The 24,051-nt window shown below is 44.9% G+C and overlaps 1 protein-coding gene across 3 annotated transcripts in view; it reads right to left on the bottom strand.

The window, feature by feature from the left end:
- The window catches only part of PTPN3 (protein tyrosine phosphatase non-receptor type 3), a 109,251-nt gene that overhangs the window by 66,660 nt on the left and 18,540 nt on the right, over positions 1-24,051 (bottom strand). For all 3 annotated transcript variants that reach the window (XM_068552088.1, XM_068552090.1, XM_068552089.1), the window contains exons 2-4: positions 6,463-6,617; positions 1,418-1,525; positions 1,299-1,341 (exon numbers count right to left, since the gene is read on the bottom strand). In XM_068552088.1, coding sequence (XP_068408189.1) covers positions 1,299-1,341; positions 1,418-1,525; positions 6,463-6,600 — 289 coding nt within the window. In that variant the 5' untranslated portion in view covers positions 6,601-6,617. The remainder of the gene's footprint in view (positions 1-1,298; positions 1,342-1,417; positions 1,526-6,462; positions 6,618-24,051) is intronic.

Here is a 24,051-nt window from a genome sequence, read left to right as displayed (position 1 = left end):
CTTTTCAAGTGTTTTCATGTACACTCTTGAATTTAAATACCGCCATGACTGTAAGTAGGCTAGGCTGCTGTCGACTGCACTGTGTAACAGATTAGCCACCAGGCTTGGAGATGTGACTTGCCTTGGGTCACACAGCCAATGATAACACCAGACTTATAGCACTGAGTCTTTTGATTCTGCATTTTAAAATCATTTTTATACTGGAAAATATTTCATGCTTTTAATGCAAAGTGAATTCTAAAAATGATTAATACAGTAGCAAATATTACACAGCTAATATACTCAAATATGGCTTTATGCAACAACGCCAAGAGTCCATTTGCTTGCAAGGATAAAATTAGCCCATTTCTTTTGCTGGATGTGGCAACAGAAGAAGATCAGATTGTGTTGCTAAGATCCCATACTCTTCTTCACGTCAATTTCTCTCCTCTCCATTACTCAGTATATATTCACTGGCCCTTTCCAGCACTTTCTGGCTCTGTGAAACTCAAGCTTTTCCCACCCTGCCTCCCTCACTGATCTCCTCTACATTAGTTCATTATGGGCTCCACCCTCCCTTCTCAGTAGTACCTTCTGTCTTTATCTCAGGATTGTATCAAAGACTCTAATGGTGTGTGTGCACCTATGAATGTACCTGTGTACAGGTACCTGGGTACCTGTGGGTGGTTCTGTAACTCTGGGTGCGTGTGCGGCCCTGCATGTCAGCCAGGTTTGGGGCATAAGGTGCATAAAGGGGAACAGAGAGCGTGATGTTGGAAAACCAGGTGAAGGGTGCAGTGAGGTGTGGTTCGAAAACCCACCTAACTGGGAATTAACCTACAGCACTGGGATACACTCACGTGTACGTCTGTGACACTATTTACCCATGCCTTTGCTTCCTGTGAATGGAACTGTGCTGTTGAAAAGGACTCTGTGTGTGTGTGTGTGTGTGTGTGTGTGTGTGTGTGTGTGTGTGTGTGTGTGTGTCTTTCCTATCCTGGCTCTCACACTGGGCTGAAAAAGGCCATCCTCCTTCCCCTTTCTTTCCTATAAAATGAAACGTGGGTTCCTTTGCTCTTAGCTGTCTTCTTTCACCTTTCCCTTTCTTGCCCATATTTGGTGAGGACCCTTGGGGGCTGATCTGGAAGCATCTCTGCTAACTCAGAAGTCAGACAGGGAGAAGTCAGCTTACTCACGTCTCTTGGACCACCTGGAATCCAGGTACCAGATGTTACAGGTACGCTGAGGATTGGAGGAGAGAAATGGGCCACGATACACTAATACCTAGTGTTCAACCGACATGGGAAGGTCACACCCACCTTTTAACTGCTTCCTGATGGGTTTGCTTGCTTCAAGCCATCTCTGTTGGATAAGAAAACATAAGATATAAAACCAAACCCAGCAGGAGCCCAGCACGTCTTCAAGGGAGGGTACTCACAGGAGAGTCCACTGAGTCATCACTGTGCTGCAAACCAAAATACTCCTTTTCGGTCACGCCCAAGTAGTTGTAAGCCATATCCAGGAGAACTTGACCAGTATCTTGTTTCTAGGGAAAAAAAAAGTCCAGTGGGCAAAATTTTAAAACAAATTAAGAACTGGTGTTTAAAAGTCTTTATTGCAGGCAAGAAGGTGTTAAAACACGCAGAGAGATTTCATGCACACAGGTACCCTACAATAAGAAATATTAATAAGAATTTAATAAATTCCAAATTAAGAAGCCCCACGGAACATATGGAAAGTAGGGCTAAGATAAATATGATTAAGAGAATGAGATTAATTTAATTTTCTAAGATTTCTTCCTTCCTCTTAGCTGAGATTCCCAAGTGATAGTGTCTAAATTGGAAAATTCAGGTATCCCAATGACAGTAAACTCCCCGTGACCTACCCACGGATTACCGACAGCAAAATGTTAATCCCACGTCGGTTTATGTTGGCTCCTCAGGCGCCATGCAAGTATACACAGGGAGGAAAACTCTACTAACTGCATGAAGGGGAAGACAGCTAAGAATACTCAAATGCCATTGGAAATGCCCTCCAAGTGATCTGGCAGGGGGACACTGGAGGCTTATCTGCTTCCCTACTCCCTGGCATCTGAAGTGAGAAGCCAGTGGAGACTTTCAACCACACTTCACGTCCAGAGCAGGACTCAGACACCTTCGCCACTCAGTGTTTTCAGACCGGGCACAGTACTGGGCGTGGGGACAGAGCCATAACATGTGTCCCTTTCCTGCCCTCTTGGAGAGGCCAGCCGTGCAAGCAGCGACCATAACTCGGTGTGTCAAGTGCCAAAGAACAACTCGGGGTACAGTGAACACACACAAGACAACACAAATGGGTGACTCAACCTGGGGACAAGGGAAAGCAGTCCCTGACCTGGTTCTGGGAGGCTGACAGGGCTGAGTGCCACGCCCTCCCTCCAGGTGCAGGAGCTAAGAAAAGGCAGCAAGCGGACGGCCCAGCACAAAGGCACAGGGGTGGGGAATCTCGAATTCTCCTTTAACAGGCAGACTTCTTGGGAATCCTTTGAACCAAACCATTTAACTTAAGGGCAATGTGAGTCAGAAAGAGACCAAGTATAGAACCAGCAAAGGCAGCTTTTTTGAGCACCTGATAGCAGATGATGTACCTGAAAACAGGTCACCATGACCAGGATGAGGAGAATTAGATAACTGTCACCCCCTCCTGCAGCCACTTCTCCAGGACAGTCTCACTTATCTGGTCCACAGTGTGGGAACACAAGGCACCGGGACAGTCTCACTTATCTGGCCCACAGTGTGGGAACACAAGGCACCGCCTGTGTCCTGAACACACCTCCCTTCCTGCCCCAGGGCCCTGGTTCCCGCTGCTTCCTCCACTTCCCAGGTCACCTCCCATCCCAGGGGAATCAGGACAGTGTGGAAAAGATGACCTGGTCCACATACTCTAAAGCATGAGATATTCTCCCTCCAAATGATGAGCTACTCTTGATGCAAAGAGCTATCTGCTCCCCTTGTTGAAATTATTATTTGTATGATTTTATATTATGTTTAATATATATTATTAATGACTTTAATCTATTGGGCATCTACAAGGAGCCTGCCACGGTATTCTGCACTTTTTATATATGATATCCAATCTTCGCAGCAATGTCACACAGCTGTCAACACCATCCCCTGTGCTGACGAGCACACAGAGGCCTCAGAGGCTCCGTGCCCTGTGCTGTCAGCCGACGGATGGTCTGACTGCCTGACAAGGGAGCGTCTGATGCCAGAGTCTGCACGTTACCACCACACTGCCACTCTCCCCTCTGGAGCGCATAATTCATCCATTCCAGTATCTGCACAACTCACCGAGTTCTCAAAAGGAATTGAAACAGGATACATTTTTGGTAAGAACAGCCCTCCCAGCCCGGCGCCTGCCCCACAAGAGGTCATCTCGGCTACATCAGGTCACTGTCCGTGACAGCCTTGCTCTCTGGGAGGAGCTAAGAACAGCCGACGTCCAGGTCAGCTTCCCCGAGGATGGCTGCTCCGGGTCATAAGATGACCTGGGCTGAAGAATCTGAATGCGACAGCGCAAATGACCCCCAGGAGCAGAAACATATAAAGTGACGGAGATTCGAAGTTGCAACCAGGCCCTCAAATTAAAGGTCAGTGGGAGTCAGCCTTGACCAGGCTGCTGGAGGCCTGGGGGGCAGCACAGGCAGCAGTGACGATAACCACGGCATTCGTAACCGAAGATGACTGGGTGCCCACTGAACGCCAGGCACGTGATTATCACTCTGGGTGGATGCCGTCCGCATTCTCCTCTATAGGGCTCATCACTCCTCCTCCTTAAAATACATCCTAACCTGGGATTCTCATTCCCTCTTGGCCTCCCCTTATCTCCCTGGACAGTCCTGCTTGTTCCTCATCCCCCCAACTGTTGAACACCGAACCTCATTCGTATCTCCTGTCTATTCACTTCTCAGGTGATCCTGAAGTACCACATCTACCCTGGTAACACCCACATATGTACCCCAGCCTAAACCCTTCCCTTAAACTCCTCTTTTGTATACCTAATGCCATCTCTACGCAGACGAGTAAACAGGCATCTCACACTCACCATGTCCGAAACAGAACCAGTTATTTCTGCCCCCAAACCTGCTCCTCTTGCAGGCTTTCCCATTTCTATAAATTGCAGCTCCATCTTGCCCACTGCTCAGGCCAAAAACCTTGGGAGTCACCTTGAGGCCTCTTTCACATCCCAAATCCCACTGGTTCCACCTTTAAAGTATTTCCAGACTTGGTTTACTCTTAGCCCCATTACCACCCTGTCCAATCATCATGGTCTCTCCCACAGACTAAAAGTCTCAGCCCTTGCCCCACCCCCTCCCCCAGTTTAATGTCGACCGAGCATCCAAAGTGATACTTGAGTCAGATCATGTCAGGTCTCTGACCAAACTCACCAATGCAGAACAGAGCCAGTGCTCAGAATGACCTACGAGGCTCTACACAATCTCCCCATCCCCTCAAGAGGAAAAAAGTTACGTTAAAAAAGTAACAAAACAAAAAAAACCCCATCTATTTTATTACAGAAAAAGTTGGGTTTTTTCTCCAGACTTAAGTGGAAAAGAGGAAAAAATTAACTATTTGCACCAAAATGTTCTGTTTGTGACATAGGAAAATAACCAAGTACAGCGTTATATTCCATCCTTTTTATCGGTGTTTTTTCTGTCTGTACCATCTGCTGTGTTCATTTCTCCAACCTCACGTCCACCTTGATGTGGGAGTAGGGGATAATCTTGTCGAAAGGCACATTGGTGCATGTGTGTCTGCTAGCTCACTTGTCCTTGACAATATTTTACGATTTTAAAGAAAATCTTTTGAAACGGCTGTTAGGAAAAACAAAACAAAACAAAACAACCCATCACCTGTTATCTCTCTGACCTCTTCGCCTCCTCCCCTCCTTCCTCATTACACTCCAGACGTACTGGCTTCTAGCCTGTTCTGCAACCACACTAAGGGAAGGGGACCCCGCCCCAGGGCCTTTGCTCTGCTGTTTCTTCTACCTGGAATGCGCTTCCTCCTGAGAACCACACAGTTCCTCCCCTTACTTCCTTTAGGTCACCTCTGAAATGTCATCGTATGAGTGAGGTCTTCCCGAATCGCTTCTATAAAATGACAACTGACAACCCCACCCCTTGCCCTGTCCTTAACTCTCCACCTTCCTTATCCCAATTTTTCTTCTAAGTACATGATACCGCCTGACATAGTACACCTTTGTTTATGGTCTGTTTCCTCACTCTAGGATGTAAGCTTTAAAAGGGCAGGGATTTTGCTCTGTTTTGTTCACTACTGTATTCTTTGTACCCAGAACAAAGCCTGGCATGTAGTAGGCGCTCAGTAAACATGTGTTGAATAAACATTCATGTTCTTGTCGGGAAGAAGATACATGGCTGAGGAATAGCTCCAAGACAGACAATATAAATTTTAACAAAGGAGCCATGTCTGAACTAAGCTGTCAGTTTACAGCAACTGGAAGAGACCTTCGGGGCCTCTACAGAGCAGCCACTGTGCAGCGACTTCATGCACACTGCCCTCTTCTCTTGCCTGCTCAGCCACCAACGTCCACCGTGACCTGGGGTCAGCAGGAGGCAAACTCATGGGTGGGGGAAGACCCCAGCAGGGACCACTTTTTGTCACCCTTCAAATTCTTGTGGCCTTCTAACATCCCCCAGTTGTTCTCCGGTACCCTCTCCTCTCTTTCCGATGCCTTCCATTGCACACTGAATTTCCCAGGCTGGGGCAGATGCTGGCAGCCAATCTGGGGTTGGAGGCGACCCCCTTAGAACTGGCCAGAGGATGGGAGAGACAGGCAAAGGTCACGAACACCCAGTGGTGATTGGGGAGGGGAGAGGCAGCAGGGACGGCTACTGGTCAGGTATCTTACTGCTGACGTAGGACTGGAGACCCCGTTTCTAGCCCTGCCTCTGCTTGAGGTGGGACAAGCCAGGCCCTCCCTGAGCCTTGCCATCTGGGAGGCTAACCGTCTCACTACCCTCCAGAAAGGACCCGCCATTTACCATTTGCACATTTAATGAGTACCTGCTGTGAGGCAGGCACAGGGGAAACGACACTATCACCCTTCTCCAGGAGCTCACAGCTTAAAGAGTGACATATAACCTGATAATGACAACTACTATTCATGCAATGTGACAGGGGCCCTAATAAAGCACACACAGGGCACCATTATTGGAGAATCAACTCAGGAAGTCAAAGACGTCACAGAAGCAGTAACATCTAAGACTCACACAGTTCACAAAGAAGAGGGGGAAAGACACGCCAGGTAGAGGCAAGAATATGGGCAAAGTTTTTAAGGTTATTTCTAGTTCAATCTCAACATACAAGATCTGAGACCTCAAGCTTTTAACTTAAAATAATTTCTCTTCATTTTATAAACCAAGAGATGAAAAGTATTTCTTAGGGGCATTAATTCAGAAAAAATTAAATTTGGAGAACTCACATTAACTTTAAAGGTCTGTACCAAGCCATCTAGAAAGCAGACGCTGCAGATGACTTCGGATCGAGTTTTCTCTTTGGGTAATTCTGAGGTGCGTATGTTATTAATTCTTCCACCGAACGCACGTAACCGGGAGGTCATAACTATCGTTGAATAACCTGTAACAGAAGACACACCTGGTTAGCTCTGAGGTGCAAATTACCAGTTCCATGTGAACATATCTCCCATTCCATCCATCCCTCACCTGTCTGCCTTGACCCTCACAAAACTGTCTGAAGAGCTCAGATAAATGAGAGCCAGATAACAGACCATGTTTCCATCTGAGTTCTGACTTCTAAGCAGCTTTAAACAATATTTATTGCTCAATTATAACACATTCAGAGAATTATATGGCTTATTTGTGTCTTATTATCTCCCTGGTCTAAATCTTCTAATTTATATTTCCCAGGTTTTAAATTTGTTAATGTTTTACAACTTTATATATTTGTGTATTACACCTCTAAGTTTTTACAGAACTAAATGTGATGCAAAAATGATTTAAAATATGAAGATATTTATTGATCAATTAGACTACATTAAGAACATCTATTCATTAAAAGACTATTTAAAAAAAAAAAAGACCCACAGAGATATTTGCAATATATAACTACAAAGAATATATAAAGAGCTCCTACAAATCAAAAAGAGAAAAAACAAACAACTAGGTAGAAAATGGGAACATTAGTTGTCAAAGAAACGCAAACTAAAACCTCAAAGCAACAGAACCACACCCCCACCAGAACGGCTATGATGAAATCCAACAAAACCAAGGGATGGCCATGGTGTGGAGTAGCTGGAACTCTCAGGCACTGCTAGTGAGGATGTAAATTAGTGCAGCTACTTTGGAAAACCGTTTGGCAGTATCTACGAGAGCTGAACATATGCACATTCTGTGAAATAATTCCACTCTTAGGCATATTCCCAACAGAAAAGTATGCATTTATCCATTAAAAGACATGCATAAGAATTTTCATAATAGCTCCAAATTGTAAAAGACCCAACAGAACGGATAAACTGTGGTGGAGTCCCACCATGCATGACTACACAGCAAAGGAAATAAATGAACTACTGTGACACACGACACGAATTCCTCTAGTGTTGTGTTGAGCAAAAGCATCCAGACGCAATAGATGACCTGTAGAGCGTGATTCCATTTACATAAAGTTCAGAATAGGCAAAACTAATCAACAGAAGACAGGATAGCAGTTACCTCTGCATGTAGTGACTGGGGGGTGTCCAGGGGTCTTCTGGGATGCTTATATTCCATCTCTTAATTGGGGTGCTAATAACACTGGTGTACTCACTTTGTGAAAATCCACCAAGCTCTACCCTTATGATTTGTGCTCTTTTTTTTGTATGTATATTTCAACAAAGTTTACTTTAAAAATACATGAACGGGGGCTGCCCTGGTGGCGCAGTGGTTGAGAGTCTGCCTGCCAATGCAAGGGACACAGGTTCGAGCCCTGGTCTGGGAGGATCCTGCGTGCCGCGGAGCGGCTGGGCCCGTGGGCCACAGTTGCTGAGCCTGTGCGTCTGGAGCCTGTGCTCTGCAACAGGAGAGGCCGCGGTGGTGGGAGGCCCGTGCACCGCGATGAAGAGTGGTCCCCGCTTGCCACAACTAGAGAAAGCCCTCGCACAGAAACGAAGACCCAACACAGCCATAAATAAATAAATAAAAACAAATACTTAAAAAAAATATATATATATATGAACAGGGCTTCCCTGGTGGCGCAGTGGTTGAGAATCTGCCTGACAATGCAGGGGACACGGGTTCGAGCCCTGGTCTGGGAAGATCCCACATGCCGCGGAGCAAATGGGCCCGTGAGCCACAATTACTGAGCCTGCGCGCCTGGAGCCTGTGCTCCGCAACAAGAGAAGCCGCGATAGTGAGAGGCCCGCGCACCGCGATGAAGAGTGGCCCCCGCTTGCTGCAACTAGAGAAAGCCCTCGCACAGAAACGAAGATCCAACACAGCCATAAATAAATAAATAAAGCACACCTAGTATAGTGTAATTTAAAAAAAAAAAATACATGAACGAAGAGGGAATTAGAGAGCAGTTTAAAAATCTGAGCATGGTATATTAGGGAACAGTAATGAAAGCGGTTTTATCAGTGAATGCAATTGTGAAGTGTTACACTAACAGACTAAAGCGGTATGCAACCGAGCACGTGGTCACTTTGTGCCGGTGGGAGGGACAAGTGTCCAGGCCAGCTCCTCAGCTTAGGAACAGAGGTGTAAATCTGACAAGATTGGGTGGAAGACCAGATAAAGATGAAGGACTTAGGTGCAATTTAATGTTCTTTTAAAAATTAATTCTCTGTAAACTTTCTATGATGAGCCGGGCCTTTGCACATGCTGTTCCTTCTGCCTGGGAAGCTCTTTCTGCTTTTCTTCACCTGAGGAACTCCTACTCAGGCCTCAGTGCCTGGCACAAGGATCACCTCCTCAGGGAAGCCTTCCCTGGCGTCCCTAATGACTCATATATTGTTATAGGCTCTCTACAGTGCTCATCATAATTTCACATTTATGACTGATGATGTATTTAATATCTGCTTCTGCCGCTAGAAGCTGAGCTTCACGAGGGCAGGAACTGGGTCTGGTTTTGCTCACTGCATCTCCAATACCTAGCTCTGGTAGGCAGTCAATAAATATCTGAATGAATCAATGAATAAAATGAAATATGAAGCCAAGACTGATAGTCTGGAAAAAAATAGTACAACCTGATAGACAAACTTGGGTTGGTGGGAACAGGCAGGACAAAAGGATGGGATGAGAGTGGAGGCTTCAATTAGAACACAGAGTGGTGGTGTCCCATAGACCAATGCCCCTCACACTGTAACGTGCACACAGATCACTTGGGGTTCTTGTTAAGATGCAAACTTGAACGCGAGCAGGTCTGGGTGGGGTCTGAGAACCTGCATTTCTCCGACCCCCGGCTGATGCCGAAGTTGCTGATCCAGGGTCCACACTGTGAAGGGCAGTCACACACAGCCAGAAAAGCAGCACCAATATGTCCGGGCAGGGCCAAAGATCAAGATTCGGAAATCAGCAGCAAGGAAGGTGTGAGGACAAAGCTGACTAGAGGCCTGAGGAGAGTCAAGCCGTGGGGAACCACAGAAGCGCAGCTTAGCTGCAGGCAGTGAAAACACAGAGGGGATGAAAGCTATGTAGAAGATACACCCAAGACAGAAGGGCGCCCTTGGCCCCTAATCCTATTTCAGAAGCTCCAAGAAAACCTCCCTGCTTCTGCAGATGGGGATAGGAAACCTCAAATATTAATAAAAAAGATTCCTGGGAATGGCAGTGGAAGGGAACTTGTTGTCACTTACAAAATTCTACCCACGCCGCCACCTCCACCTTGCCCTTTCCAAGGAAAATGTCATCAGAAGCAGGGATGCGTTTTCTGAGTAAGACCAAAAGTTACCAAAAGACAACAAATGTATTCCATAATGCTTTAACTACACTGAATTTGAAATGTCAAATTTGTTGTTTAGTCCTTGTCTAAAGAATTTCGGGTGGGTCATAAATTTTTTTTTAAAAGATATAATAGAACAATTTCAAGTGTGGCTCTTAGTGGGAGGTACACATCAGAATTACCTGGAGAGCTTTCAGAAAATATGCCTGTCCCTGCCCCACCCACAGATGGTGATTCAGCATTCTGGGGTGTGGTGTAGAATGACATTCTTTTTGGGAAGCCCTCAAAGGAAGAGCCAGGCCTGCATCGGCTAGAGGAGCGGAGCGGGTTTTCAGGGAACCTCAGGGTGTGTTTCAGATGTTCGGACTTAGAACACAGTCAACCCTCCGTATCCAAGGGTTCCATGTCCTTGGATTCAACCAACCATGGATCAAAAATATTCAGAAAAAAAAAAAAATTCCAGAAAGTTGGAAAAAGCAAAACTTGAATTCGCCATGAGCCTACAACTAGTTACATAGCATTTATGTCATACTTACAACTATTTACTTAGCATTTACACTGCATTAGGCATTATAATTAATCTAGAGATGATTTAAAGTATATTAAAGTATGTGCATAGGTTATATGCAAATACTATGCCACTATATATAAGGGACTTAGGCATCCTTAGATTTTGGTGTCCAAGGTTGGCAGAGGAGGGGGGGTGGGGCGGGTCCTGGAACCAATCCCCTTCAGATAACTGAGGGAAAACTGTATAGGTTCCGCAAAATCTCAGCCATTCAGAGGGTATACATGCAAGACTTGGGCAGTTGCTCAGAGCAGCTAAAACTGAGAGCAAATCACATCACAACCCTGGACAGAAAAAAACCAAGGGTGATTTCAAACAGGAGCCCCCAAATGAAAGTCACACGGGCTGACACGGCAAAGGTAGGGCTGATTTTCACACCGCTCTCACCTGAGCAGCTCCGTGTCCAGTGCCAGCATGTGTACCCATGGGAACTTACTAACTTAACCAGGGTTAATGGTGTTCCCAGCGTGATCCTGTAGCCATCTGCTGACAAACTCAAGTAGACCAGCAACCCAGAAGAGACCTACTTTTTCCTCCTCACATGATCTCTGATTGTTAAATAAAGGGCTTGGGACCCAACAACATCATAATCTGGTATTTCATGAAACTTGCAGAAACGTTCTCCCCACAATTATTCCCAAAGCAAACGTTAATAAGAGCCAGCCTGATGCTGAATAACCACATAATTGAGTCATGTGGTGTTTTCCGACTGTCTTGAAATTTTATCTTAAACAATCCGGTCAGGACAATGGATGATGACTAACAAGCCCTGTTTCCTGTACCGCGGCAATAAGGGAACTTGAGGTTTCTATGGCTTCCTTTATAAGCCTCTTAATTCTAAACAAAGCTACAACCCAACCAGGAACACACTGGCCTCTCCAACCACAGATGATTTCATCTGCAGCTGATGCACTTTACAACATAGAAGCCCAGCTGGTTCTTTGCGTTAAGAAACAAACAAACAAACACAACAGTTACAGCTTTAGAATCTGTTTTGCACAATAACAATAGAAGTTCTACTGTGACTGTAGTTTTTAACAAAGATTATACTTGCAAAACATTATAGACCTAGGCAACATCTCAGTGCAATGAGATGGTGGGAGCCCACTACATGCCATGAGCCATAGGATCACCATGTGTAAATGCCTACACAATGTGACACATACCACTCAATAGAAGGCATTTTTAAACAATCTGCTGTGTACTGACGTATGATTTCAAATCCATGCTGTGAAAGCTTGTTTCAGACAAAGTGTGGTTTGAACTTGTTTTGAATAGCCTGTTTTGATGAAATGGCTTTGAAGTTGGCTATTAGGACTTTCTTATCCAACTCTCAGACCTGTAGTGGAGAGGACCCATCATGTCACTGACACTACAGTAACAGCTTGGTGGCCATCACATGATGGACTAAACATGAAGAGGTTGACCAGCAACTCGAGAGCGTTCGGCCTGGGCAAAGCTACTCTTCACTGATCTAAATAGCTCTCCAAAGGTCTTGAGACACCTGCTCCTGCCAGGCCCAGGCTACTTTTGATCAACGGCGATGTTAAACCGTGTAGCAGTCTCAGGAAGAAAAGGGACATCTGTTCCTGCCTTGGCGAGGCTACTCCTCATAGGCAGTGGTGCCAGCCAGGTAACGGTTCCTGGAATAATAACCTTCGGAGCAGTCCACCCTGCCTGGCAACACTGGTGCAATCGCCCATAAGCTACATGCCCCAGAAGTGAGGGACCTAAACCAGCAGCTTTTGGTTGGAAGGATGAAGTCTAAGAGAACCACCTCCTAGAAAGGTACATCTCAACTAAACTTGGAATTTTTCTTTCATCTCCCCATTGCCTGGAACAACAGTGCAATCACTGTGTTTTTGGTTTGCAGTATGTTCTCTCTTTCTTGACTTATTAAGAGACATTATCCGTATGAATGAAAAACGTTGCTTGCCCTATCAGTGAACAAAGGATGTTGCAGCCATCAAGCCACTACAGCTGCCCCTGAAGGTAAGCCCTGAGGGAACTCAGGATGGAGACAAACTGGGCTGCCCACTGCCAGGCCCTCAGCCTCTGCAGCCACCCTCAGCAGTGCACCCAACGGTTAGGGAACTCTGGATGGGAAAGAACTGGATACTGGCCCTAAAGAGCTAAGGTGCATATCAAAGGAATGGTTTCAATGAGCCCAGACTCTTGCATCTTCCCATACATAGAAAAGCGCTAAATTCCTTAATTTGAGATATCTGGTTTTCTTTAATGAACAGTTTGAAGTTCCGAATACTTGGTCACTGCTGAAAAAACTCCCTATATATCCTGCTCCTCCCTTACCTCTTCAGAACAGTCCCTCAGGGCTATCTGAGAGGCTGCCTGCTGGGCTCGAAGTCCTCAGATAGTCTGCCAAATAAAGCATAATGCTCAACTTTTAGGTTGTGCATTTTTTTTCAGTCAACATCCTGTGTGCTACTGGCTTGTGACATATTAAAAATTATAATTCCCACAGTGAACACATGATAAATAAATTATCCGTAAAAACAGCCTCAGTCTCTGAGCATAATTTGCCCAAACTAACAAACAAACAAAAACAATGCTAAGCTTCCAGTGCCATCAGGTGCTGACTGTAGATTCTGGATTTTGTAGCGCAATCCTGATTTCAAATACTTACAGATATACTGTACTAGTGTTTCCCGCAGTTGTTGTAGATGTGATATACCTGTCAGCTACTTTACCAACTCAATGGACCCTGAAGCAGGAGCCCATTGCCCGGGGCATGGGTGCCCTCGTGGTCAGGGTTGGCTCACAAGGCTTCTGTCACTTGCCCTGGAGCCCGAGACAGGGAAGAAGTGATGCTTTTTTTCCTGAGGGTCTACACGCTGACCTGGGGACCTTTGTTTTTTCACAAGCCAATGAACCACAGGCAGGAAGAAGGGAGAGGAGTGGTCTTCTCCACTAGAGAAAGTCAGAAAGCAACCCAACTCCAATTTGATCATTTCAAAAAGAAGTGTTAAAGTTATTTCATACCCTTGTTTTTAAGAATAAGAGCTAGATCTCTAACTCAAGAGTGCAAAAGTTTCAGTTAGGAAAAAAAAAAAAAGAAAAAAAAAGAACAGAGCAGTCCTGATTTTAAAACACCTAATTTGTGAGTAGACCACACAAATGAACCACAGCTGGCTCCCTACAGGAATCAACCTGAATCATCCTCAAGCTGACCTAGGCCAATGCCACCACCTAGTGGCCACCAGAGGAACACACTTCACCTCCTAGCATGACTTTCTGCTTTCCTCCCTCTTCCTCAAGAGAAACATGGATAGTTATGCTTTCTCGTTTATCATCCACGTTTCAGCTCATTTTAAAAGTCTTCCAGAATATATAAGGCCTTCTCTGTCACCCAATTCCCTCCCTTTCCCTCGTGAACTCAGGAGAGCATTCTTCCTTTTTCTTTCTTTCTTTTTTTGGCTATTTATGAGCCCCAACAGATGTCTGATCAGCAGAAGACGATCTCTAGATGGAAAAGTAATAAACATTCATATACAATTAGCCATGCTAGGCAGCTGACTCAGATTATGAGCTTCTCAAATACCAGTATGTAATGTATTTAAGATAAATGTTTTATTTGTTTAGCTGCTAATACCAATATTGCTTCCTCCTCCTTTTCGCTGTAAACACAGCAGCTGGGCTGCATCATGGGCTGAGTCTGGGCTGGGGTGGGGCCAGCAGGGGCCTTAATAACCACTCGTATCACTCCCGACCATGCCGCATACCGACAGGAAAACCACCACTTTCCGGTTCTTGGCTGCACCTCCCACAAGGCCAGCTTCTAGTTCCAATCTGTTCTTAGCCTGGGCCTAAGCGTTCCTTACACCCTGCTGAAGTAAGTAATTAGGGGGTATTCCCTCCTAACGATAAAACTTACAAACATCTGGATGGGGATTTATCATTTATCAAGCACTAGATCAAGATTAGATCAAACTGCAAGAATGTATACTTAATATTTAAGTTGCTAAAAAAGAAACAGTGATTAAAAGGAGACTCTTTTTAACCAGAGACTTAAATAAAACTTTAATGTACTTAAGAGTCTGGGGAGCTTGTTAAAATACAGATTCTTGGGTACCACCCACAGAGATTCTGATTTAGTAAGAACCCAGGAGACTGCATTTTAAAACTTGCAATTTTTTTGGCTTCCCTGGTGGCACAGTGGTTGAGAATCTTCCTGCTAATGCAGGGGACACGGGTTCGAGCCCTGATCTGGGACGATCTCACATGCCGCGGAGCAACTAGGCCCGTGAGCCACAACTACTGAGCATGTGCGTCTGGAGCCTGTGCTCTGCAACAAGAGAGGCCGCGGTAGTGAGAGGCCCGCGCACCGCGATGAGGAGTGGCCCCTGCTTGCCACAACTGGAGAAAGCCCTCACACAGAAACGAAGACCCAACACAGCCAAAAAAAATAAAAAAATAAAATAAAAACTTGCAAATTTTTTTGAGCTTAGAGAAAAGCTGCAAGAAAAATGAAACTCCTGTACATCCCCATTGGCCTGGATTCAACTTAACATTTTGTCACATATGCTTTCTCTCTCTCCCCTGCACATACACATACCACACCCCCAAAGCTTTCTAATGAACACTTGAAAGTTGTAGATATCATGCCCCTTTACCTCTAAATATTTTAGCAGGTATCTCCCAGGAAAAAGGACATTTCATAACCACAGTACAATTATCAAATTGAGGAAATTTAACATCAATAAAGCACTTATAGTCCATGCTAAAATTCTGAAAATTGTTCTGATGGTGTCCCTTTATTTCTTTCCTCCTGATCCAGGATCCCAACCAGGACCTTGCCTTGCTTTAGTTGTCAGGTAGAAACTGCATCTGTAATAAGCATCCCAAGGGGACACTGATGCAGGGTGTCTGAGCACCAAGGCAGTGGAAAACTCTTAATCAGATACTTCCTTTCAGTTTTGACCGTCTGTGCCTACAGTCAGGGGCATGGTTAGGTCAGCACCCCACGTCAGTTTTCCCGTCTATATTACAAGTCGCTTCCCAGAGCCAAAGAGGGTTGTCTACAGCTTAGCTGCCCCATCACTCAGTCTGGGGAAGCACTTCCTTAAGGCAATGTTGAAATAACAGACTCCAGTCTATATGCTGGTGCTGGAATTAGCGCTGTGGTCATAACAGGGGAAGAAAGCAACATGAAAATAAATTTGGTTTAGAAAGGATTCTATCATGTGATATTTTGTAACCAGACGTCTCCATTTGTTCAAATTAGTTTACGTCTCTCACAGACAGCAATTCTTAACGATTCATGATATCCAGGTTATAAAAAAAGACCATAGTGCCTTCTGTTATGCACACTCTCATAAGTGGGTGGCAGTCAACTACCACTGTCTTAAGGAAGAAGAGAAAAAGATATACATGCATTTTGTATGATTTATTAGCTTTGCAAATGTTAATAAAACTCACTCCAACTAATTAAAAACCGGTGATTTCAGTTCATCTGTGACATGCCCATATCTTAAAAAAACGATTTCACTTTATTAATTTTACATTATGTGCAGCTGATAACCATATTACCATACAACTGGTACATGGAATTTAATATTCATCATGACTATAATTTTTGTAAATTTATCAACACTACCTTCTGCCATTTTTTTTCCCGCTTACTTGGCTTTAATTTCCAAAGTACAACACTGCATAATAATACAAAGATAAATATACTAACTTATTTTAAAAACTAGTTTAGAATGTAAACATAATCACTACTGAATACTTACTAAATTAGAAAAATCTATTCATTAAGGGAGGCATCTTCATGTTGCTAATTCAATGGTAAAGCCAATAAACTAATTTCTCCTGGGCCTATACACCAAAAAAATTTTAAATAACATCTTTAAAGCTTTAAGCCTGCTAATTAATACAACAATCACAGCTGACAATGGAAGTATTGGTGCACAAGACTTATTTTTAATTTGGGTATGCATATATAAAAGTATTTAATGCCTTTTATTTAGAAAAAATGCTTCTGTGAATGCATTTATGAGTTCTGAACTCTGACTTCACATTATTCACCGCATGGGAGAAAATGCTCACACAAGTCTCCTTAACACCACAGCTTAATACCCAAATTATCCTGCAATTATTAATCCTTCTTTTTCTAGTTTAGTTTTATTTTTTAATTGAAGTATAGTTGATTTACAATGTTGTGCTAGTTTCAGGTGTACAGCACAGTGATTCAGTAATACATACATATATATATATATATATACACACACACACACACACACATATATTCTTTTTCAGGTTCTTTTCTCATATAGGTTATTACAAAAATTGAGTAGAGTTCCCTGTGCTATATATACAGTAGGTCCTTGTTGTCTATTTTATATATAGCAGTGTATATATGTTAATCCCAACCTCCTAATTTATCCCTCCCCCACCCCTGCAATTATTAATCCTAATACTCCAGAAGTACCATCCTGGGATCAAATCCTTTACTCCATAGAACCGGTAACTTGCCCAGGGAGTGGACCTCCAACCGGTAGCCCCTGAGAAGCAGGGTGGGGTAATCTGTAGAATCAGTTGTGTTCCAACCGAGACCTGTAATTAGTGCCCTTGTTCTTCGTACAACTTCAAAATGTCAAATAGTTTTCTTATTATGGAGTTGGGTTTATTTATAGGCTCGACACCATGACACTTGCAAAACTAACCAAAGAAAAGTTATACTTGATACCGAGAGGATAACAAGAAGTAGTTTTAAGCTCCCTGAAGGGCAAGACCAAGAATGCTGTGGGAGCTGCAGGCATTTCGGGACAGAGGTGATGTTGCTATAAAGAGAAACCAACCGCTGACGTCCCCGGAGCTGAGTGTCCAGGGCTGTGATGAGAAGCCGCCTAGCACCTGAGACACAGAGCTTGCTCCTAGGTGACCAGAAAACACGTTCGACCTGTGAGGACGCTGAATGACGTCATCACCTTCCTTTTTTTCCTCCTTCTTGAAGTACCACCGAGGAAGAAAGCACAAACCCCAAGTGTTAAGAGTGCTGCTCTCAAGCTCACACCCCTTCCAAACGTGATGCCCCCTCCCGGGGACCAGTCTCCCAAATTTTAACACCATTTTCATGAGATTTTTTAAAATGAGATTTTTAGAAGTTTAAAAAAAAATGTTTAGGGAAAGGTTATCATGGTGTAGTGTTAAACCACGTATTTCACAGGACCCAAGCCTTCTGGAGCCACTTCTCCACGCACATGAATGCTTCACTGGGGAGAAATGAGAAGGGCTGTGTCCCAGTCTCCCCACCCCGAGCATGTCTGAACAGTGACTGGTCAACTCCCCCATTACGTGCCACATCAGTGAACCCAGAAACTTCAGAGGCCAGCAAGCCCGCCTCTTGCTGGAAGAAGAAAGGGGACATCTGCCAGCTGCGGAGGGACTGAACCAAACCATGCTGGGGGAGATGACTTGTGGGACCTACCACCAGACAAGCTGTCAACAGCCTCCAAGCCAAATCCCTGCATGGGACTAGGACCACAGTTTCACAGACCCATCCATCTTGTTTATGATTACTTCCAGCTTTTGTTATTACTTTGGCAGGAGTTCCGTACCTTTTACTCACTCAGTATTTACTTACTGGGCACCTGCTCTGTGACAGGCCGAGGGAGTAGGGTGGGGGAAGGCACAGATGCCTGGAGTTTCGAGTTCTAAGGGGGATGAAAGCCCAGGGTACCAGGGGAACAGCAGGAAGGCTCCCGACCCGAGCCAGGTAGGCTGGGGTGGGTGGAGGGACCAGCACACAAAGGCTCCATGGGGAAGCTTGCACGATAAAGGGAAACTAGCCGGGGAGAAGCAGTGGCAGTCCAGAAACTGCACACTACATGTGCAAAGGCCAGGAGGGGAAATACATGCACGTTTTAGGAACCCCACAGAAACAGATTTATTAGTCGGAGTGTCTGAGGAATCCTAGAGAAATCTGAGGGAGGAGACTAGGTTCTTCAAAAATCCAGGATGTCACACAGAAGGGGAATTAGGATATGGTGTGAGGCTGTGGGAAGGTCAGCCTCGGTGGAATCAAGCAGAGATGTGGATTGGAACCCCAGCTTACACTTACCAGCTGTGTGAATTTAACAGAGATTACTCACCCTCCCCGAGACTCAGTTTCCTTATCTATAGAAAGGTGGAAATTCTGTTTTCCAAGGTTGTTTTAAGCACTGAAGGTAACATGTATGCATACTAACCGGCACTAGCAGGGCCCGATCAGTGGTACTTATTACTACTACCATGATTAGACTGACTGTTTCAGACCCCAAGGGTTCAACAGGTGGAAGATGGCAGGAAAAAACAAAACAAAACAAAAAAACCAGAAGGAAGAGCTTTTGAACACTCAGGGCTGCACAAATACTGAAGGGACTGCCTTGGGAGAGAGGGAGCTCCCTGTCACTAGAGGTGATCAAGCAGAGAAGGTGGATATGGCCCTTGGTGAGTAAGTTGCAGAGGGCAGGCTGCCACTGGAAGGGGTAGGAGAGATGAACTTCCAGCTTCCAGGACCAAGATTCTATTATGACTTCTGTTTCGACAGTGCCAAAACCCACTCAAAGTGGCACTGTCCAAAACTGGATTTCTTAAATGGATTTCTCATGGGAAATAATTCTAAATGGATACCTCCATCTTGGGGAAAAAACTAAAATGGCCCCTCAAACTATGAAATAGAGGGTAAAACAATATGAAGACAAAAAGCAGTATGTAAAGCTAAAAATATAGACAATGGAATCTGTCTTATATTGAGCAGTTTCTACCTAAAATTAAGCAACCCGTCTCTTCTCATTCTCCCTTTGAATAGTTCCACTGGGCCCCAAACAGACTGGAAAACAGGATAGAATAAATTTACTCTACAGGGACATGAATCAAGTTGCATCAACTTTACAAAAATACTGTGCTAATATTTGCCCTTGGGGCACAGACACGCCCATTTGGGTGTCAGTCCATAATATTTCTATCTTAGGCTCCAGCCCCCACCCCTTTACAGCCAAAAGCAGCAGAAGCCTTCAGAAAAGAAAACAGCCGAAGTCACTTTGAAAGGTTTGAGATGTGCTAATCGCAGCACATCCCAGCCAAGAAGCTGGAATCTCACAACTGGACCTTCCCGCCAGCTCTGCTCTTGCCAAGGAGTCTGAAGCCAGCAGCAGCCTGGCCAGAGAAACCCAATCCTCACCAACAGCAGCCCTCACCATAATTTTATTTCAAGGAAGCACAGAAAAATACTCCCCCCACGCCAGCACCGCCCTATTTGTCTGTAATCAGCGAAGTGACCTAGGAAGTTACTACTCCATTTCTTTTCTAAGAAAATTTCTAAGCTTTTCTCCATTTCTAAGCTCGGTTTCCCAGCTTAGAGCCCTCTAAATCCCCTTCCAGCTTTAAAATCCTCTGCCTGTAAAGTTTTAATCTGAGGGGCCATCTCAGGTTATATTAGGTACAGTGACCCTACTGGTTGCTGGCAGGTCTAGAGACCGAGATAAAAACGTATTTTTACGTACCCTAGTCTGATTTGCAGGGCTTTGACTTGGAGATGGGTGGGGGTGGGAATGGGGTCCGAAAATTAATTAAAAGAAACCACATTAACTCTAAAAAAAAAAAAATAGACTTACAAAGGCGTGCCAAAATGCTTATCAGAATAGTATTTAGGAATAATGAAATGAAAATAATATATCTTATTGCTGCCTTTATTTATTTGTACTGAGACCTTCAACATGCTGGGAGCTGGGAATACAGACATGCAATCCATTCTTTGATCTCAAGGAGTCCTCAAGCCACGTGACCAGGGACACCACTGCCGGGGTGCCCTGGGTGGCCAGGGGTCTCAGCAGGCCAGGGCCGACTGGAGGTCTGAAGGAATAAACCAGACTTGGGTTCCAGTCTCTGCTCTGCCACTCCCAAGCTGATAAGACCTTGGACAAATTAACTTTCAAAGTCTGTTTCATCATCTGTAAGTAATTCTGAGGAGCAGCAATCTCGTATCTAACCCCGTGGAGGCCCTGGCCCACGGCAGACACTTAATACCAGCGACTCTGAGGACCGCCCCTGTATGACGGCCCCTTCCACCCCCCTCCGTCTTAGTCCCTGGGCCGTTCCCATTCCCAGGCTTCCTATCCTGAGGAGCAACCAAGGTTCCTACAGCTGTCTGCATTTCACAGATTGGTAGGTTAGACTCAGAGAACCCTGCCCAAGTCACACAGTCAGCCGCCAAACGGGGTGAGGGTCCCAAGCTCAGTTCGGGGCATCACACACCTCCCCACTGAGTTCCCTGTCCTGCATGACCGGAGGAAGGCGAATTACAGGTGATTCACTGGAGGGAAAGGGCTCCACTTAATCACTATTGTTTCTGCAATTTACTGACTACAGGTATGTTCTTACCCTTTGAGATAATCTTCATCGACACTCCCCACAGCTCACATTTTGGTAAATTTCCTCTTAGGGAGGAAATGGTCCAGAAAAACCCTTTTTCCCTCTAACTCTGCAACATCAGAAACCTGAGTAATGACCCAGTATTTATTACTATCTTCCGTCTGTTCTAAAATGGCAACAGGTGTTTCAGAAGAGTTATTTTTAAAGGAACAGTACATCCAAAGTACCCTTTGATTGTGAAGATGGTGATTTCAGAGAAGTTAAAACATGGAACACGAATCTTTCAGAACTGTGGAAACACAGTAAGTGACTTCCTCTCACTTTTACAAAAGGCGTAGGCTGGAGTGAGTGCACAGAATGTCTAAAGGCCCTTCCAGCTCGACAGGCAGCCACCCTGAGTTAATTATTAACTGCGGGAGAGCAGGGTGGGCCACCTCATTTCCTGAGGCCAGGCCCTGGGTTTGGCCTGGGCCTCTCCTACCCCGTGACTAACAGCTCTCCTTCCAGGGAGATCCTGAGAGTGGCCGGCCAGCCCCCTTCCAGGCACCTGCCTCCAAGGATCTCAGAACTTGGAGGACTCCTGATGGAGGCCCAGGTGCACTGCAGCCCCCAGGAGACTGGGTTTCTCAGTGAACTTGAGCTCAACCAGATCCTTGCCCGCTCACTTTTGGGGCACACATGCTAGCTCCAAGCAACAGATCTCATGAGGACAGCCACGAGGTGGGGGGAAGTGATAAACAGGGGCGGGGCGGGGGCAGCTAGATCCTGAGTGTGGCAGGAGACTGGGTCTCCAGGAGGATCCAGGACAACCTCACAACATCCAAACCTTGAAGTTCTTTCACACGGCTAAGGGAGGTGCTTGGGCAGCGCAGAACCTACCTACCTCCACGGCTGTGAAAAAAACAAGTTGGCTCTGACCACCAGAAGGCAGCTAACCCTGGAGGGAAGGAGGAGCGGGCAGCTCAGCAGACCAGCTGCTACGACATGCTCATGTCACATAACACCAACAGCGCTGTCTTGTTTTGGGAGGGTTTTTGTTTGTTTGTTTGTTTTTTACGCTGTACTCGTCATGTCTATATAATCATACGGCCTACTCTTTCCCATCATTGCGCAATGAAACATTTGTCCAGGTATTTCAAACACTTCACTGGCATTTTTTGTTACAGTTTTATAGTATTCCACCAAGTGGAACCATAACCGTGGCTAGGTGCTCAGATGACTTCTAATTAGGAGGGCTCAGACTTCCAAAAGGACCCACAGTAAACGAGAGGAGGGAAGAAGGAGCAAGTGATCAAGAGTAGGCACAAATGTCAGGAAGTTGGGCCGGGATGAGCCCTGCTTTAGGGAGGAAAAAAAAAACCCAACCACCAAAGATGCATGGCCGCACGGTGACAGGAAGGGGCTAGACCACCATCTGACAAAAAAAGGCAGAACAGATGAGCAGATAATTAATGATAGTTTGGGCAAAACCATCAGATGTACTGTTGTCTTTTCTACCAGGTAGAACAATCCTTTTACACTGGGAAGGATGGAATTAAAGGGGATGGGAAGGCATCTCCTGACCACCCATGACCCACCAGAGACTACACGTGTCATCTCATCCGGCTCCCACATCAGAAGAGGGATTCAGGCTAAAGACAGCAAGGACCATGCCCGAGGTGACCCGGCACAGAGCGGAACCCAGACCCAGTGGCTCCTGACAAAGTCGTACTCCTCCCAGACACAGCACTACCTGCTCTGCTCTTTTCTTAAACTGTGGTTAAACAGAACATAAAATGTGCCACTTCAGCCATTTTTAAGTGTACAATTCAGTGGCATTAATTACATTCACAATGTTGTGCAACCAACACCACGATCTATTCCCCGAACTCTTCCATTACTCCAAACAGAAACTCTGCACCCATGAAGCAATAATTCCCTACTCCCTCCCCCAACCTCTGGCAACCTCTAATCTACTTTCTATGAATTTGCCTATTCTAGATATTTCATATAAGTGGAATTATACAATATCTGTCCTTTTGTGACTGGCTTACTTCACTTAGCATAACGTTTAAGGTTCATCCATGCTGTAGCACGTATAAGAACTGCATTCCTGTTCAAGGCTGAATAATATTCCACTGTATGGAGAGACCACATTTTGTTTATCCATTCCTTTGTTGACACTTGAACTGGTTCCACCATTTGGCTGTTGTAAATAGTGCTGCAATGACATTTCTGTACAAACATCTGCTTTTGGGTATATACCTAGGAGTGGAATTGCTGGGTCATACAGGAATTCTATGTTCGGTCTTTTGAAGGGCCACTAAACTGCTTTCTACAGAGGCTGCACCATTTTACATTCCTACCAGCAATATAAGAGGGTTCCAGTTTCTCCACATCCTTACCTATACTTTTGATAATAGCCATCCTAATAGATGTCAAGTGATATTTCACTGGGGTTTTAATTTGCATTTTCCTAATGACTACTGATGTTAAGCAACTTTTCATGTGCTTATTGGCCATTTATAGATCTTCAGAGAAATGTCTATTCAAGTCCTCTGCCCATTTTGAAATTGGGTTGTTTATCTTAATTTGGATTAGTTATAGGAGTTCGTTATATATTCTTAATGTTAAACCTTTATCAGATAGGATTTGCAAATATTTTCTCCCATTCTGTAGGCTGTCTTTTCACTTTTTTGATGTCTTTAGAGATACAAAAGTTTTTAATTTTGATGAAGTCCAATTTATCTATTTTTCTTTTGTTGCTTGTGCTTTGGTGTCATATCCAAGAATCCACTGCTAACTCCAAGGTCATTAAGATTTATCCCTGTTTTTTCTTAAGAGTTCCATGGCTTTAGCTCTTATATTTAGGGCACTGATCCATTTTGACTTAACTTTTGTTTATGGCAAGAGGTAGGAGGCACCCTGGTCTTTCTGACCAGGGTCCCTTCCCATCATGATCCTCTGGCAGAGCTAGCATTGCTGCACTAGACTGTGAACTTCATGAAGGCAGGGTCTGGGTCTTTTAAAGACCACGACCCAGTGCCTGGTACCCAGCAGGTGCTCAATAATTAACTGTGGGATAAATGGACAGTTGAGTGGATAAACCACTTGGTGGGGGGGAGTATCCTCCATCTCCCACCTCCTTCTCATCACTACTATAAGACCACCCACAGCTGGCTGAAAGACTCATCTGTAACAAAGTAAACCTGATCGGCC

This window comes from Eschrichtius robustus, chromosome 10 (genome assembly GCF_028021215.1).
Source record: "Eschrichtius robustus isolate mEscRob2 chromosome 10, mEscRob2.pri, whole genome shotgun sequence".
Classification (NCBI taxonomy): domain Eukaryota; kingdom Metazoa; phylum Chordata; class Mammalia; order Artiodactyla; family Eschrichtiidae; genus Eschrichtius; species Eschrichtius robustus.
This window is presented reverse-complemented; position numbering and strand designations above follow the sequence as displayed.